Here is a 16445-nt window from a genome sequence, read left to right as displayed (position 1 = left end):
AGAAGAGCTGGGAGAGAGAACAGAAATGGGGGGGGCATCCTGGGACAGGGGAGGCTCCTGGGAGTCTAAGGCATTTGTTTTTTGAGGCACTGAAGCAATAAGCACTAGTTGGAGCAAGTTTAACTAAGCATTTAGCTATAGAGCCTGAATTTGAAAGACGCATCTTCAGATAATACATAATGAAGAATTGAGATTTTCAGGTGACATATGACTCTTTATTGTAATTTGTAAGGCTGAAATATATTTCTGGTACATTAAAAAAAACTTTCCTTGATGTGGAATGGAATGTGATTGCTTTCTAAAGAATGATTTTTGAAGAACATGATTAATTTCAAAATACTATTTCAGGAGCTAAATTTAGAAAGTATGTGGGCCATTCTGCACACGTCACGAACGTTCGTTGGTCCCACGATTTCCAGTGGGTGGTGAGCACAGGAGGAGCTGATCACTCCGTTTTCCAGTGGAGGTTCATTCCAGAAGCTGCCAGCAATGACGTGCTGGAAACCACTCCCCAGGGTGCGTAGCAGCCGTAACTTTCCCATGTCTTTCTTATCGGTAATCGTTTCAAGGGATATTCCTAATACCCATCCTGGAGCTCAAGAGCTAAGGTGGTTTTGAAAAACTCAGTTACATTTTTTTTCTTTAAACAAAAGCTTCTGAGGGGCTCAACAGGTATGATTCCTTGTTGCTCTTGCAGAGGACCAGGATTCAGTTCCCAGCACCCACATGGTGGCTCACAACCATCCCCATCTCCAGTTCAAGGGATCTGATGCCCTCTTCTGACTTCTGAGGGCACGCATGTGGTACACATATATATGTGCAGGCAAACCCTCACACACATTAAATAAATGTAAAAAAAAAAAAAAGGGAGGGGGGCTCTGGAGATCTTCATAGGTTGGTTATGTGATCTCCATGGAAAGATTTTGCTTGTACGAGGCTCAGGCTATGGCCTTACCTTTGAGGATAAGGTAGAAGCATGCACTTCAGCCCTCGGGGAGACCAAAGCAGCCTATGGCCAGCCAGTGTGTGAGCCATAGGGAAGTTCAGGACGCAGATGGGATTCACACATGGCTACCACGTCAGCCCAGGAGGCCCACATCAATGGCTTGCGGTCTTTTTGTTTGCAACCATGTGCGATGTCTGTAGGGATAAGCAGGTAATAAACAGTGATGAGTGTGTGTGCCTGGTGATCGTTCTGTAGGGACCTGACCATGGCACTTTCAAGTTCTTGGTGGCATGCTTAGACACTGAAGAGGCTCTGGGTGGTAGTGAGTGCTTCAAGTTTTCCTTAGCCCCACCTTTCTCTTTGGTAAATTCTATACTTTTTATTTTATAAAGTAAAATTTAAAAATCCAGAATCTTAATATCTAGCAAAAAAGGAAGGAAGGAAGGAAGGAAGAAAGAAACAAAAGAAAGAAAGAAAAGGGAGCCAGCTGGGATGGCACGTGCCTGCACTGCCAGCACTTAAGAAGTGGGGTTAGCCTTGGGAGTTCAAGGTCATCCCTGGGGCTAGCCTCTGGAGTTCAAGGTCATCCTGGCTGCATAGCAGGCTCCAGGCGTGAATTAAATGAAAACTATGGTAGAGGTCTTTTACTCTGCTCTGCTAGGGGTGACGAAGCTACTTGAAATGACCTTTTGGCCTTTAGCATCTCAGCATTTTCCTTGCTTCTAACGGGCCCTGTCTCTGCAGAAGGCGGCACCAACTCCTACAGTGAAGAATCTGATTCAGATTTGTCTGATGTTCCAGAACTGGACTCTGATATCGAGCAGGAAACTCAGATCAATTATGATCGCCAGGTCAGTAAGGGGAAAACAAAAGCCTGGGCCCCATTTGATTTTTAACATTGCCCTGAAAATGGATGGCGCTCAGGCAGAAGAAAAATGCAGCAAAAATAAGAAAAATGCCTACATCTTGCCTTTGAATACAGGTTAACAATAAAACATTTATCATACTATTAAATATTTAAGTGAAGGGCTGGAGAGATGGCTCAGTGGGTAAAAGTACTGGCTGCTCTTCCACAGTACCTGGTTCAGTTCCCAGTGCCCACATAGTGAGTCACAACCATCTAAGTCCCAGGTGAACCAGTGTCCTCTTCTGCCTTTGCAGGTACCAGACATGCATGTGCTGCACAGACATGCATGCACACAAAACACTTTTACACATTAACTTAATTTTTTTAGTCAGGCAGTGATGGCCCGCACCTTTAATCCCAGCACTGGGGACACAGAGGCAAGCGGATCTCTGTGAGTTTGAGGCCAGCCTGGTTTATAAAGTGAGTTCCAAGAAAGCCTGGGATGTTACACAGAGAAACCCTGTCTTAAAAAAGAAAGAAAGGAAGAAAGAAAGAAAGAAAGAAAGAAAGAAAGAAAGAAAGAAAGAAAAGTTTTTAACTTTTTAAAATGGAGGGTAATTGCAAAGTTTTCAAGCTCAATCCTGAATATTTGAGCTTTTTGATTCTCTATCATATAAAGCTTTGCTATGCACATAATTATTATTTTACAAAGAAAGATGCATGTAAAGTGCAAGTTTTTCTCATTTCCTTAGCAAACCATCAAAGTGTACATTTTTTAGGACGGGTCTCCCCCAAGAACAGTAGTCTGCACATGAGCTGCCATCCTCCCTTTCTGCCTAACGTAGACAGCCATTGCCTGCTTGTTTGAAGTCGACCCACTTGCAATGTGTTTCGCCTCTCCAGCTTGTCCTTCTAGTACTAACGTTGGTTAATTGCACCCAGTTTCCCCCAACAAAAGTTGACATCTTAGCAGAAAGTGGGAGCTGTTAAAGCAATGCTTCGAATGTACCATTTGAATAAGTAACATGTGCTTATAGGTGTGTGAAACAGAGTCTACACATGAGTGTGGAATTTCCAGATACACAACTTTCACTGTTGCCCAGACAGGCCTGCGGCAGGCACCACACCCCAAGTATTTTCATGTGGCTGATCCAATTCCAGGCGGGTTAAATGGCTTGCTCCCTCCCACGTGGCTGCTTTAAGATAGCTCTGACCCGGACTTCTCTCCCATGTAATTCTGATGTGACTCCATATAAGTACTGAATTTACTGCTTTTTTTCCTATAGTAATTTCTTTCTAACTCAGTGTTGGAAAAATCAGATAGTGCAAAGACAGTGTAGCCCACAGTTCAGATCAACCTTAAAATTAGATCACTAGGTCTGTGTACTGATAAGTGCATTATGCGGTGTAAAGCACAACAGTGAGAATAGTACACAAACACCAGCAGAAATGGAACTAAAGCAAACGGACAGAAGCTGTGGGAGGGATGCGGCTTTGTTCAGTTGGAGAAGTCTGATTTAATGCTGCTGGGAACAGCGAGGCACTACTGTTGAAACCCATGCCTTGGACTTGATTACCTGTGACTATTTTTCACTGCCTCCACATATAATGATTTACAGTATTCCTGAGTAGAGACGTTTATTTTGTTCTACAGATGGGAAATTGAGGCCCATGATGCTATAACATATGATCATCTAGCAGTAGAAATGCCCCAGAATTCCGTGTTCTGAAAAAGGAATTGATGACGGGTAAAAAATAAATAAATAAAAGTAAAAACTTGTGAGTTCAGATGAATAATTACCTTCAGACTAAGACATGTAGTTCATCACATCTAAAACACACAAAACAACCTTCTGACTTTTTTGATGGCTTAGGCCAAGTCCTAAAAGGGCACTTTATTACAGCTATATTTTCAGTAATATGGTCGATCAAATCGTGGTGGTAAGCACTCTGACACCAGTGAGATGGCAGGAAGATGTCACCAGTGGACCAAAGCCAGACAGCTCCTGAAAGCCTTGCATGCCAGTGGCGGGGCGGGAAAACGCGAGATTCTGTAGTCAGAGGCCATGGCCCGTGGTTTCCGCTGTCCCTGCATGCCATTCTGTTCTAGGCAGCAAGTGAGGCAGCACAAGCAATGCTTAAATAAATCAGTAAATCACAATCAATAATTGGGTTTTTTCTATCTACTTCAAAATGAAAATTTTCTTTCCTGAAGATGAGACATTACTAATAAATTATGAGGTTTTTTTTTTTTCGCGTGTTAAAAGTAGGTTTTGAGAACAGAACATAAGAGAAGTAAATAACAGATATATTTTTATGTACATTTAAATTGTATAAGTACTATTTCAGCAGAAGCCCTTGAGTCTTGGGTTGAACCAACAGAGTATTCCAGACTCATATCTGCAAAACCCGTGAGGTCAGGAAAGGAAGGAAACTGCAAAGGACCAAAAGGGAATGACTCAGCAAGCTCCTGTTCACAAACATCGGAATCATCAGGCACTTCTTGCCTTACGGAGTAAAATATATTTAATTCACAATTTGTTTTCTTTCTTATTTAATAGAATATGAACTACATTTATTTTCTGGATAGAATTACCTAAGGAAGCAATAGCAATCAAGGGGAAAATAAATTATTTTAAGCCTCAGGCATTGAAAGATTTCATGTTAGTTTGGTTCTATTAGGAAAAGTAATATTGATCCTATGTTGCATACAGCCCACATTGTATTGAAGCAATGCCAAGACACTGTTTAGCAGGCGGAGGGATGTTGCTAAATATTTGTATTTTACCTGAAGGTTTACAAAGAAGATCTACCTCAGCTAAAGCAACAAAGTAAAGAGAAAAACCATGCAGTGCCCTTCCTGAAGCGGGAGAAGGCTCCCGGGGACAGCCTGAAGCTCCAGTTCATACATGGGTAGGTGGCCAGCACAAGCACCCTCCATCTCCTCCTCCGTCCCCACCAAGCTTGTCAGTCTTCCTCCCGGCTCCAGTTCGCGCCCATCCCTGCGGTGACGTCTCAGCTGATGGGCCAGCTTTCCTGGGTAGCACACGCTCCGTGCGGTTGCATGCTGTAGCCACCTCTGCTGCTCATGGCGGAGTCACCTCCAGTCCTCCAATCCTTCGCTCTGTTTCCCTAGATCCACTCTAGGACAAGGATTTCTTCAGATATTTTTTTCCTATATGCCAAGGCACCTGGGCACCTAGTCTCAAGCTTGTAGTTGTCAGTGTCCTCAGTGCTATGCAATGAGTTTGGCTCGCATACTTCTGTGAGACAGAACTACTGTTAACTTTAAGATGTATTTATTTATTATGTATACAATGTTCTGTGTATGCCTACCCACCAGAAGAGGCACCAGATGGTTGTGAGCCACCATGTGGTTGCTGGAAATTGAACTCAGAACCTCTAGAAGAGCAGCCAGTGCTCTTAACTTCTGAGCCATCTCTTCAGGCCCCTACTGTTAACTTTTAAAATTCAGTTATTACTAGAAAAACTGACTTAACCAATAGTAATACTTCATAGTAAAAAAAAACCTTCATAGTAATGTATTTAATTGTTAAGCATAGGAAACTTTGAACATTACTTTTTATATTTATTTATTATGTATAGTGTTTTTGCCTGCATGTGCTCCTACGTGCCAGAAGAGGGGACCAGTTCTCACTATAGATGGTTGTGAGCCACCATGTGGTTGCTGGGAATTGAACTCAGGACCTTTGGAAGAGCAGCCAGAACTCATAACCTCTGAGCCATCTCTCCAGCCCTGAACATTACATTATTTTAATAATATGGGGTGTGTGTGCATGTGTGCATGTACGTGTGTGTGTGTGTGTGTGTGTGTGTGTGTGTGTGTGTGTGTGTGTCAGAGATCAACATCAGTTATCTTCCTTAGTTACTCTTCTACATTGTTGGTTCTCAACCTTCCTAATGCTGCAGCCCGTTAATACAGTTCTTCATGTTGTGGGCGACCCCCCCCCAACCCACTGCATAACTCTAATTTTGCTACTGTTATGAATCATAACATGAATTTTTTTGAAGATAAAGGTTTGCCAAGGTGGTTGCAACACAAAGTTGAGAACTGCTGCTCCACATTATTTTGAGGCAGAGTCTCTTGCTGCCTCCATGGTGAGCAAGCGAGGCCGCCTGGCATGGACCTCCAGCTATCTTCTTGTCTGTGGCACATGGCTGGGGTTCAGGCCATGAGTACTGACCATGGCCCAGAGCTTCTTACATGGATGCCAGAATCCAAACTGACGGGCTCATGCTTATACAGTAAACACTGGCTGACAGAGCCATTCCCACAGCCCATCATGGGACTCTTCAGTTCAGATATTGGTATATTTGTTATTTATGGATAGAGTTTGGCAGAATTTAGCATGAAGTCTTAGTCCTACTTCTCAGCTTTTTTTTTTTTAAGATGAAAACATTGAGTTAATTCTCACATATTATGGGAAAGAACAAAATGCTAATGTTTTTCAATTCTCTAAACTCTTCCTGTATAATAAGCTAAAAATAACATTTTGATTTTAATATCATAAAAATGCAAATCAAAGGGCTGGAGAGATGATGGCTCAGAGGTCAAGAGTATTGGCTCTTTTTCCACCAAAGGTCCTGAGTTCAATTCCCAGCAACCACATGGCGGCTCACAACCATCTATAATGAAATCTGGTGTCCCCTTCTGGCTCTGGTGTGCAGGCAGAACCCTGTATGCATAATAAATAAATGAATGTTTTTTTAAAATGCAAATCGAAATTATTCAATAAGGTGTTTATTTAATTCTGTTAAATAATTAGCACTTATTTACACAAGGGTGTATTAGCCAACAGCAAGGAGTTATTCTCCAGTAATTACTTTCATTCCAGCGTTTACTCAGGAGGCAGAGGTGATGGTAGGGCAGGAGGGACGCAGATCTCTGTAAATTTGATGTCAGCCTCGTTTATGTAGTGAGTTCCAGGACATACAAAGCTACACAGTCAGACTCTGTCATGGGGTTAGGGGATTTGTTCAGTTGTATTTGGAATTGTGTTTGTTTGGGCACCCTGAAGGTACCATGCCCCAAAGTCACATGGAGATGGTGGGAGAGGGAGGGGGCGGGCCTGAGCCCCATTCCTGACCTGTCGGGATGCTTGAATTGTTGACTTGTTGATTCATTTTGAAACAGAGTCTACGTAGCTCAGGCTGGCTTGAAACTTGATGTGTAGCCAGGACCTTCTGGTTTTTTCTACCTCTACCTCCCAAGTGCTAGGACTGAAGGTGGGCGCTGTTCCTCCTGCCCAAAGATTTCCTTTAGCAAAGAACAGTCTGGAAGTAGAAGGTCTGGAAGTAGAGTCCGTGAAAATAATCCTTCTCCGTATGCCTCACTTACATGGCTCACATCAAACACAATTGCCTTGCCTCCGCAATTCCTGCCCGCCACGTGCACGCTGTCCCTTCAACCACGGTGCTTCTTGGACCTGTGCTTCAGTTACAGAGGCTACGACTGCAGGAACAATCTGTTCTACACGCAAGCCGGAGAAGTGGTGTACCACGTCGCTGCAGCTGCTGTGGTGTACAACAGGCAGCAGCACACGCAGAGGCTGTACCTGGGCCATGATGATGACATTCTCAGCCTGGCCATCCATCCAGTAAAGGACTATGTAGCCACTGGACAGGTGTGTGTGGCCCTCCCTGGTGACCAGAGCCTAGCCGAAGAGAAAGGGTGTTTAGTTTCTAATCCACTTTACCTAGGATAGGAAAAAAAAATTATTTAGTAGGAATAAACGTAAGACATGAAGCTGAAGGTTCTGAGAACCCTGGGGAGGCAGGGGCAGGACGAAAGCGATGGCAGAATGGCAGCAAAATGCACATTGAAAGTGGTACCCTCAAAAATCCCTTATCAGGGAGCCATGTGCAGGGCAAGAATCTCCCAAAACCCAACTTGAGGCCACAGTGAGACTCTTAGAAGCTTCAAGCCTGTTTCTTCATCTGGAAAAGACTGGGCAGACCAGATTACTACCAGGGGTCTTTCGAGCTCACAAATAATATCGGTTGCTTTATTTCCCAGCCGTGCTTGCCCCCAAGAAGCCATGCTGTTCTCGTCGCCATGAATGCGTAGTTAACAGCACCCCTCCTGTTCTGCAGGTTGGAAGAGACGCTGCTGTCCATGTGTGGGACACTCAGACTCTAAAGTGTCTGTCATTATTGAGAGGGCACCATCAGAGAGGAGTATGTGCTCTGGATTTTTCAGGTAAGCTCTCACCAGTATCATAACACATGGGTCTGTGGCTAATTAATTAAAAAAAAAAAACCACCAGGTTTTTTTTGTTGTTTTTTGGTTTTTGGTTGTTTTTTTTTTTTTGAGTTCTGTTTGCCATGAGGTAATAAGCTCTTTGCACTTCTCACACTGGGGCTAGAGGCCATGTGTGACTACCCTATCCAGAGAATGTGGCCTTCAGCGTGTACAGGCTTTCCTTGTCATTCTGCAAGTCACCACCTACAGGTCACATTAAGTTCTGTGTCTGCTTGAGTGATTTGAAGTCAGTACAGCGGTTACTGTAGACAGGCTTAGCTGTAAATCTGTAGCAGTGATGAAGAACACCAAATTTAAGCCAGACATGTTGATTTTCATCTCTCACTACAGTCATTGTGAGGGCACGGCAGAAAAGGACTGGCCAGTCTGCACTACACAGTGAATGCCAGGCCAGCCTGGAATACAGTGGGACCCTGTCTCAGGAAACAAAGGAAAATCAGTTAAATGGTTTGTCACCTAAGAAGTAGGCACACATTGCTTCTGACATAGACTATACAGAGGCAGAGGGAGAGCTGCAGGTCTGCAAGGGGCCACTTTATAACACTGGCTGGAAACATAGTTCATATTTTTTTGTTTTCTTTTTGCTCTTTTGTGACAGGTTTTCTCTGTGTAGCCCTGCTTGTCCTGAAACTCACTCTGTAAACCAGGCTGGTCTCAAACTCAGAGATCCACCTGCCTCTGCCTCCTCCATGCCTGGCCCAAATTTCATATTTGAAAAGAATTTCCAAATTAAACTTGGCACTGTAAAAATCCTATTAGTACATGATGTTGTCTTTAGAGTGAATTTTCTTGAAGCTAGAATCACATAGTAAAAGTCTATTACAGGGCGCTGGAGTTCAGAGCACTGGCTGCTCTTTTGGAGGACTCAGGTTCAATTCCCAGCACCCACATGGCAGCTTATAGCTGTCTGTAACTCCAGTTCCAGGGGATCCAACCCTTTTCTGGCCTTCACAGGCACCAGGCATGCCCATAAACATATACGGGCAAAAGACCTACAATGTTAAACATTTCATTGTAAAAACTAGGTAAACAAAAACAAATCCTAACCTTTAAAATAAATTTGACAGTATCATTTCCTTTTTCTATAGCATTCAGGCATTTCACATGCCCAGTAGTGGTGGCTAAATTCTAAGATTCTGCAATCTCTTCCTGTTGTCTCTTTTCTCCATCCCTTGTTCATGCCCTCTCACGCTGGTCATGCTACTTTAGTGCTACACTGGAAGAGGGCTTGGCCAGCATCAGCACCGCAATACACATAGAAAATAAGATGAAAGATACAGGAGGAAGGAGGGGGAGGGGAGGAGGAAGGAGAGAATGAGGATGGATGGGGGTGTATTGATGCTGCTCTCATTCTGCCCTGCTCACTTCTGGAGTCTTCTAGAGGCATGGTTGTCATCTCCACCAGAGATTCCCCTGGGTTAGTTGACTTAGGGCTGTACCCTTGGATGGAAGTTGATGATAGCTGTCCTTATCAGCATCTCACCCTCTGGCCCCGTCTTGTTTCGTCCCTTCTCACTGCAGTGTGCTCCTGTACCTCTCTGCTCTGTGCTTTACTCAAGGTTCCCACGTGTCAGCTCAAGCCTTAAGGAGCAGGATAGAGTTTTCTCCTTCATCCTACTAGACAGAGATCACCTGCTTCTTCTGCCTCCTGCAGCTCACTGCCAAGAGCTTTCCTGCACCATGTCAGGGCCACGTTGTCGTCCCTTGTGCGGACAGGAGAGCCCACCACCTCTCTGCCCCAACAGTACATGAGCTGTAAGCAGAGAGTTTACTTTAAAGAATGTTAGGTTGGATAGACCCAACAGGTTTTGCTTAATGAGGTTTGTCCTGCTTCACATTGCAAATCATGTTTTGGGAGAAAATTGTCTATTTCCTTAGCAATTGCAAGATCAGGCAGTATTTTCTTTTGTTAATTTTCAGATTCTCACATACTACAAACTACACAAATATGAGTTCCTAAAGCATTACTAGAAGTTTTCTACCAGCTCCCATGGTTATTGAGTTAGTAGAAACAAGGGTGGGCAGTTTGTTCTTCAGCCAGTGGGGCTGCGCGGTGGGGGGAGGCATGCACACCAGGGAGTGAGTACTCACCAGTCGCCTGCCAGGTGCGTGCTCACATTATTCCTCAGGAGACAGTGCACGCACAGCCTTGGGATTCAGGGAGGTTTCTGTACAGCTCTAACGTGTGCCATGAGTCCTTGACTAAATAGCAAGATCTAAAAGAAACTAAAATGTTAGTTCCTGTGTGGCTCTCTCCCAAACACTCCTGTGAATTTCTTCACTTTTTCTCTTTAACTCATACCCACTATTCAAAAGCTGAATGCCCTTTATCATAAAATTGTCTTTACACACAGATACATATGCATATATTGTTTTATAATAATTTTAAGGCACCTTATTTTAAATATTTTTACATATATTATATATAATATCTTATATATTGAACATATTCTCCCTGCCCCATTCCCTGTCCTCCCCTTTTAGGTCTCTCTCTTATTAGCCTTTTTTCCCCCTAGATAATCTTACTATAGTTTTCATTTAATATATATCATAATTTATAAATACATGAGTATGTCTATAAAAATATGAGAATCACAAAAGAGAGACAACAAGATATTTGTCTTTTTTAAGACTGGCTTGGTTTGCTCTATGTGCTCACATCCATTTGCATCCGTTTTCCTGTAGGCTTATCTTCATCCCATTGTATTTAAAAACTACAGTTTTCCTACCCGTCCTCTGTTGCTGGATACCTAGGCTGGTTCACAGCTGCTGTGCTCAGAGTTGCAGTCAATGTTGAGTATGTAGGGTCTCTGTGATGGGTTGACTTGGAGCAGGGCCCTTCGGGTAAAGATACAGGAGGGTTACAGCTGGTAAAGAGAGCTTTTCTTTCTAAGAAACATCCACACCAATTTCCATGGAAGAAACACAAATAACTATGCTTTAGAAGGTTAGCAAGATCCTTATTAAAATAGTGAAATAAAAATAGTATAACTTAGAAGTTCATAGGTTTATGAGAATTTCATGCATCTATGTCTATGATTCAATGATTGTAACAAGCAGTTTTGCAGTGTTTGATAAAAATTATACTTTAAAATATCAATCATGTGAACTATTAGTATCTCTCAAGTTGGACAAAAAATAAATTAGAAGATAACATCTACTACCAGTTTTCTATGAAAATATGTAATGTATATTAGCATATAAAAGGAAACAGTAATACATCTAGAATTTAATGCTTATTCAAGTACCATTATGGGACATGAAAAGCAGACTCTGTAGGAGGAGCCAGGGACGATGCTTCTACCCATGGTCTTCATCCCCTGCCCATGCTTAAAGAGATGTCCCTGCGTCCTTTAGAGCAGTGGCAAGGATGTACATGCTTTCCTGTTCTCTCATCAGCTCGCTTTATGCTTCCAGGACAGTGTGTTCTATGAGTTCTTGGGTGTAAATTACTTCTGCATGTGAAGAGCATTTTAGTTTTAACATTCCCCATTTCCCAGATTACAGTCACTGAGGAAGAACCTTGGAAAAATAGCATCTTGTGTTTGGGTTAAAGACAGTGTTGGTATATACATGGCTAGAAAGGAATGTGGTCAATGGCTTAGAAAGCACCTGAGGACTATTCAGGAGCTTCCACAGACGGCTGCCTCCAGACGAGCAGTGGAGCTTGATTGATCCCTGTGGTCCCTATGTCCCTACGTCCAGAAGTCTTGGGGATAAATTCTGTGCCTAGAATACTGTTGTGACAATGTAGCTGTAAGCTTAGCTTCTGCTCCACCTCAGTGAAGAACTGAAGTAGTTTGGTGATGTCAGGTGAAGGCCAACAGTTGCAGAGCCACAAGAACCCAGGCCTCGCCCAGCATGCTGGTACACACCTTTAATCCCAGCATTCAGGAGGCAAAGACAGATGGATCTCTGTGAACTCCAGGCCAGCCTGGACTACTCAGCTAGTCCCAAGTCCAGGACAACCAGAGCTATTATACAGAGAAGCCCTGTCTCATGAAAACAAAAACAAAACTAAAGAATCCAGGAGGATTCTGGGAACGTCAGCTATCAGGTCTCCTGGGAATTCTCCATCCTTGGTCTTCAGTCCTGTCCCTGCTTCTCACTGGTGCAGGGACCCTGGTGTGGAGCTCCTGCAGCATCCTGTGTGCTTGCTTACTCCATCCTCCCTGCACCCACCAGCTACCAAAGCTGTCCCTCCCACACTCAAGTTTAAATGTGAAGGGGCAAGTGGTACCAAGAGGCCACCAAGTGGAGCAGGCCCTTGAGACTCTTGCTCTGAATGACATATTATCCTGAAGTAGAAAGAGAAACTGTGTCTTCTGGCACAGAGAAGTGGTTCTGTTCACATGGCTGTTAGGTGGCCCCTCTTCTGCATTGTAATCATGCTGCCAATGTTATGTGAACCATGTGACAGAGCCACTTGATGGCCGACCTCTTGGCACTATGAGTTATACAGTTAGTTACCGCAGCTGTGTGCCTCAGAACCCTCCTCAGTTACCTTCTCAGTTCCCTGTGGGGGTCTCATGGGGACCAAACAATAGTACTCTGTGTTTTCTTAGAAAAACAAGCCGTCTTAGACATAGAAAACAGGCCAATCGGAAAACAAGACAACCCATAAATAGCTATACAGTAGGGATAAATTAATATAGTCTCACCTCTGTCCTAAAGGAAGCAAAGACAAGGCTTTAAGCATTGGCAGAGAATACATTTACAGTATCTCATCCAATGGAGTGCACTTTGTTGTTTTAGTTTTTCGAGACAGGGTTTCTCTGTGTAGCCTTGGCTGTCCTGGTCTCGCTTTGTAGACCAGGCTGGCCCTGAACTCACAGAGATCCACCGGCCTCTGCCTCCTGAGTGTTGGGATCACAGGCATGTGCAACCACACCCAGTCTGAGCAGCCTTCAAAGTTACTTTATTTATTTGTGTCTGCATCTCTATGCCATGACACATAGGTGGAGGTCAAAGAACAATGTCCGTCCACTGCGTGGGTCCCAGGGCCAACCCTGAGTTGTCAGGCTTGGAGCAAACACCTTTATTGGCTGAGCCCTCTCACCAATCCTTGAGCTACTGCTTTAACTCTTAAATTTATTATCAATTGTAGAGAAAATGGGGGGGCTGTTTTTGTTTTGTTACAGTATAATGAAACTGTTTCCATTTGGCATAGAATAATCAATAAGGCAAAATTCAGCTTCATAAATATTTCTGTCTCAAATATTAGCTGCATAGTGTTTAAAACCTTCATGCAGTGATGTTGATTTCCAGAGCACACCTGAACCTCACTGGACTTCACTGTCTGCTGAGGAAACCTGTGCATTTCCAATGAGGCCTTAATAACAAAGACTGACTTATAACTGTCTGAATACATTTTTTTCTTTTTCTGATTTGCCCTTTACTGTTGACATTAACTGCCTTAGAACTATTTCTAGACTGTGTCACAACCATCCATAATTAATACGTGCTGTGCCTAGAAAGACTGAAAAGGACATTACCTAGACTATAAGAATTGCGGAGAAAAACAACAGCCCACTAGGGGCTGGAAACAATTGATTTTCAAAGGTGAGGTCAAGTCTGTGCAGGGAAGTGGAAACTAGGGAAAATAAAAAGGCCCCAACTTTAATTCTAAATAGTGTGCTTTACAGAAATAGCTTACAGCTGCAGTACTCAAAAGAACTTCCCAGCCTAGGAAAGAGTGAGCTTTTGTTTGGGTAGAAAGGCCGCATACTGTGAGGGTGAGATGGTGGGGGCCTTCACAGAGACTTTTAAAAAGACCCCTCAAACTCCCCTATCAAATCAATCTGTTGAAATATAAGGCTTCTTCAAAAGCCAGACATTTTAAAAACTGACACTTTAATGTATGGATGCTCACATGCCAAGGCCGTCTTGACATATTAAGACAGCATTTGGAATGCTGCCTAAGCTTTAGAATGAGTGGATGCCTATGTGTAGTGTTTAAAAGCAGGCATAGAGCAGTATAGTTGCTTTCCTTTCTATTTCTATTACCATGGACACTTCCCATCTTCACCATCCCCATCACCAGCACTACCAGCATGTACCAAAACATAGCTCAGTGTATGGTTATAAAGCAATATGTGCTTACTATGACCATTAAAAGAATTTATGATCTGAAAGGAAGAGAAAAAAAACACCAAAAATAAAATTGCCAAATACTGAAAGTCATTAGCACAGACCAGCCAGGCCACACTAAGAAATAAGATAAGGACGATGATGTGGGGAGTAGACAGAACCCCAAAAATGGTGGGGAGACTTTAAGGCTATGTGTCCTTTAAGAGTAAGGACACGGATCATTAGCTTACGGTGATCACCTAGTAGTGATTGACTCTGTTAGCGCATTGTCAACGCCTTCTCATAATGCACCTTGAAAAGGTTGGGGCAGTCTTTAAACCTGTGCCTCAGATGGCCCTTGTGGGTGAGCGTGGAGAAGATCTGCTTTGATAAATGGGTCCTATTTTCCCTTACCCTCCTTCCTCCAGACAAGTGGGAGTCGACTATCAGTCCCATTTGCTTACAGGGCATCTGTACAAATATGGCCACTCAGAGTTTGGACATTGCTTGGCACTTCAAGTTGGGTTGCCAAAGATTTAGCCTGTAAAAATGCAGGAGGTTCAAGCAGATTTGGATTCTTTTCATAAAAATTTATTTGATATACATAATTCCATGCAGCATAAATACAAATACGCAATGCCAATCCAGATATTGCTTGTGACATATAAGACATTTTTCATTGCTTCTCTGAAATTCCAGTCTGATAAGGCTTCCACTATTTTACCCTAATTTGGGGTCTATCTCTGACCTGCCTTTGAAAGTAAAAGCTGATTCCTTGAGTGGAAGACTCAACCCAGGGAAGCAGGTTCTCACATCCTTGTATGTCCTTAGGTTATCAAAGGTCCTTTGTGGAAGGAGAGGGGTCCCTGATGAGCTGGCCCACCCATCACCTAGCAACTGCACAGTGGTGGGAGGAAGGGGGTGCTGGCCCTGTGACACTGTTCCTTTTTTTTTTTTTTTTTTTTTTTTTTTGGTTTTTTTGAGACAGGGTTTCTCTGTGTAGCCTTGGCTGTCCTGGGCTCACTTTGTAGACCAGGCTGGCCTCAAACTCACAGTGATCCACCTGCCTCTGCCTCCCGAGTGCTGGGATTATAGTCGTGCGCCACCACACCCGGCTGACACTGTTCCTTTTATCCAGCCTTGCAGAGAGGCACAAAGGAAATGAGTATTGACTGTGCCTCCTCTTCCATCTTGAAGGGGAAATGAACATTAACTATATTTATTTTAAATTTAATTGTACAGTCACCACACTTAGAACTTAAAAAACACAGCCAAAATGTCAAAACTGTAGCAATCATTGACGATACTATAAATGTTTAATTATAAAGTTAATACAGTATTATTAGTAGTAATAATATATTACAATAGGTAAGAAAAGATTAGCTGCTAGTTTGGTCAGTGTGACGTTGCTTTTGTTTCTCAAAAGGGATTTATGTGGAGAAAAAGGCAAGTGGGCTTACATCAAATGTCAGACTACGAGAAATTGGGAAGAACAGGTGTATGTGTGTGTGCGCATTCACATATGTGTCTGATTAAACACGGGGCCATGTGCCTGCCAGGCAAGCTCTGCACTAACGAGCCACTTTCCCAGCTTCAGATTTTCTTCATGGATACTTTCTAAATGTCTGGAATGAGCACACTTCACTTGAAATGGAGACCTGAGACCTGAAGAACATACAGTTGTCTGGTCATCTTCTGTAAGAACATTTGATTCCTGTGATGCTCCAACAAGCTTAGGCTTTCTAGATTTTTTTTAGACTTGAAAATAGCTTCAGAGTCACATAGCCAAATTTACTTACTCCCTTCTAGTAAATTTCCTAAGATTGTCTGTCACAGGATAAAGAGGGCTCAGGTCGCTTCCTTGAGAGGCCTCTTTAATTGGCTTGGGTGTGAGGTGTGTCCCGTGGCTGACCTCACTAAGCAGGGATGTGCGTTCACTCACACATTTTTCTCGGTTTCAGTGTATTTGAGCCTAAAGAGTATTGCTGAATTTCTTGTTCCTCTCTGCAGTATATACAATGCTTCCGCTTTTCACTGAAGAAAGGGTTCATCTGACGTCTGTGTTGTTTTCATGCAGCTGATGGAAAATGTCTGGTGTCGGTTGGTTTAGACGATTTTCACAGTGTTGTGTTTTGGGACTGGAAAAAGGGAGAAAAGATAGCCACGACCAGGTAAGATCCACAGAATGCTCAGGACACCTGCTGATAACTCGCCTCAGCAAAGGTCGGGGTCCATCACATAGGCGCTTAAGACGTAAGTGAGCCCACAGGGCTCCCTTTCTGGGTGCCAGGCCCAGTGTT

General features: G+C 43.2%; 1 protein-coding gene across 1 annotated transcript in view; it reads left to right on the top strand.

The window, feature by feature from the left end:
- The window catches only part of EML6 (EMAP like 6), a 263811-nt gene that overhangs the window by 182370 nt on the left and 64996 nt on the right, over positions 1–16445 (top strand). The window contains exons 12-17 of the mRNA XM_084797495.1: positions 349–516; positions 1691–1797; positions 4588–4706; positions 7252–7438; positions 7908–8013; positions 16223–16316. Coding sequence (XP_084653621.1) covers positions 349–516; positions 1691–1797; positions 4588–4706; positions 7252–7438; positions 7908–8013; positions 16223–16316 — 781 coding nt within the window. The remainder of the gene's footprint in view (positions 1–348; positions 517–1690; positions 1798–4587; positions 4707–7251; positions 7439–7907; positions 8014–16222; positions 16317–16445) is intronic.

This window comes from Acomys minous (assembly GCF_964271855.1).
Source record: "Acomys minous genome assembly, chromosome: 10".
In the NCBI taxonomy this organism is placed as follows: Eukaryota; Metazoa; Chordata; class Mammalia; order Rodentia; family Muridae; genus Acomys; species Acomys minous.
The sequence above is the reverse complement of the archived record's forward strand: the minus strand, read 5'-3'. Positions and strand labels throughout refer to the sequence as shown.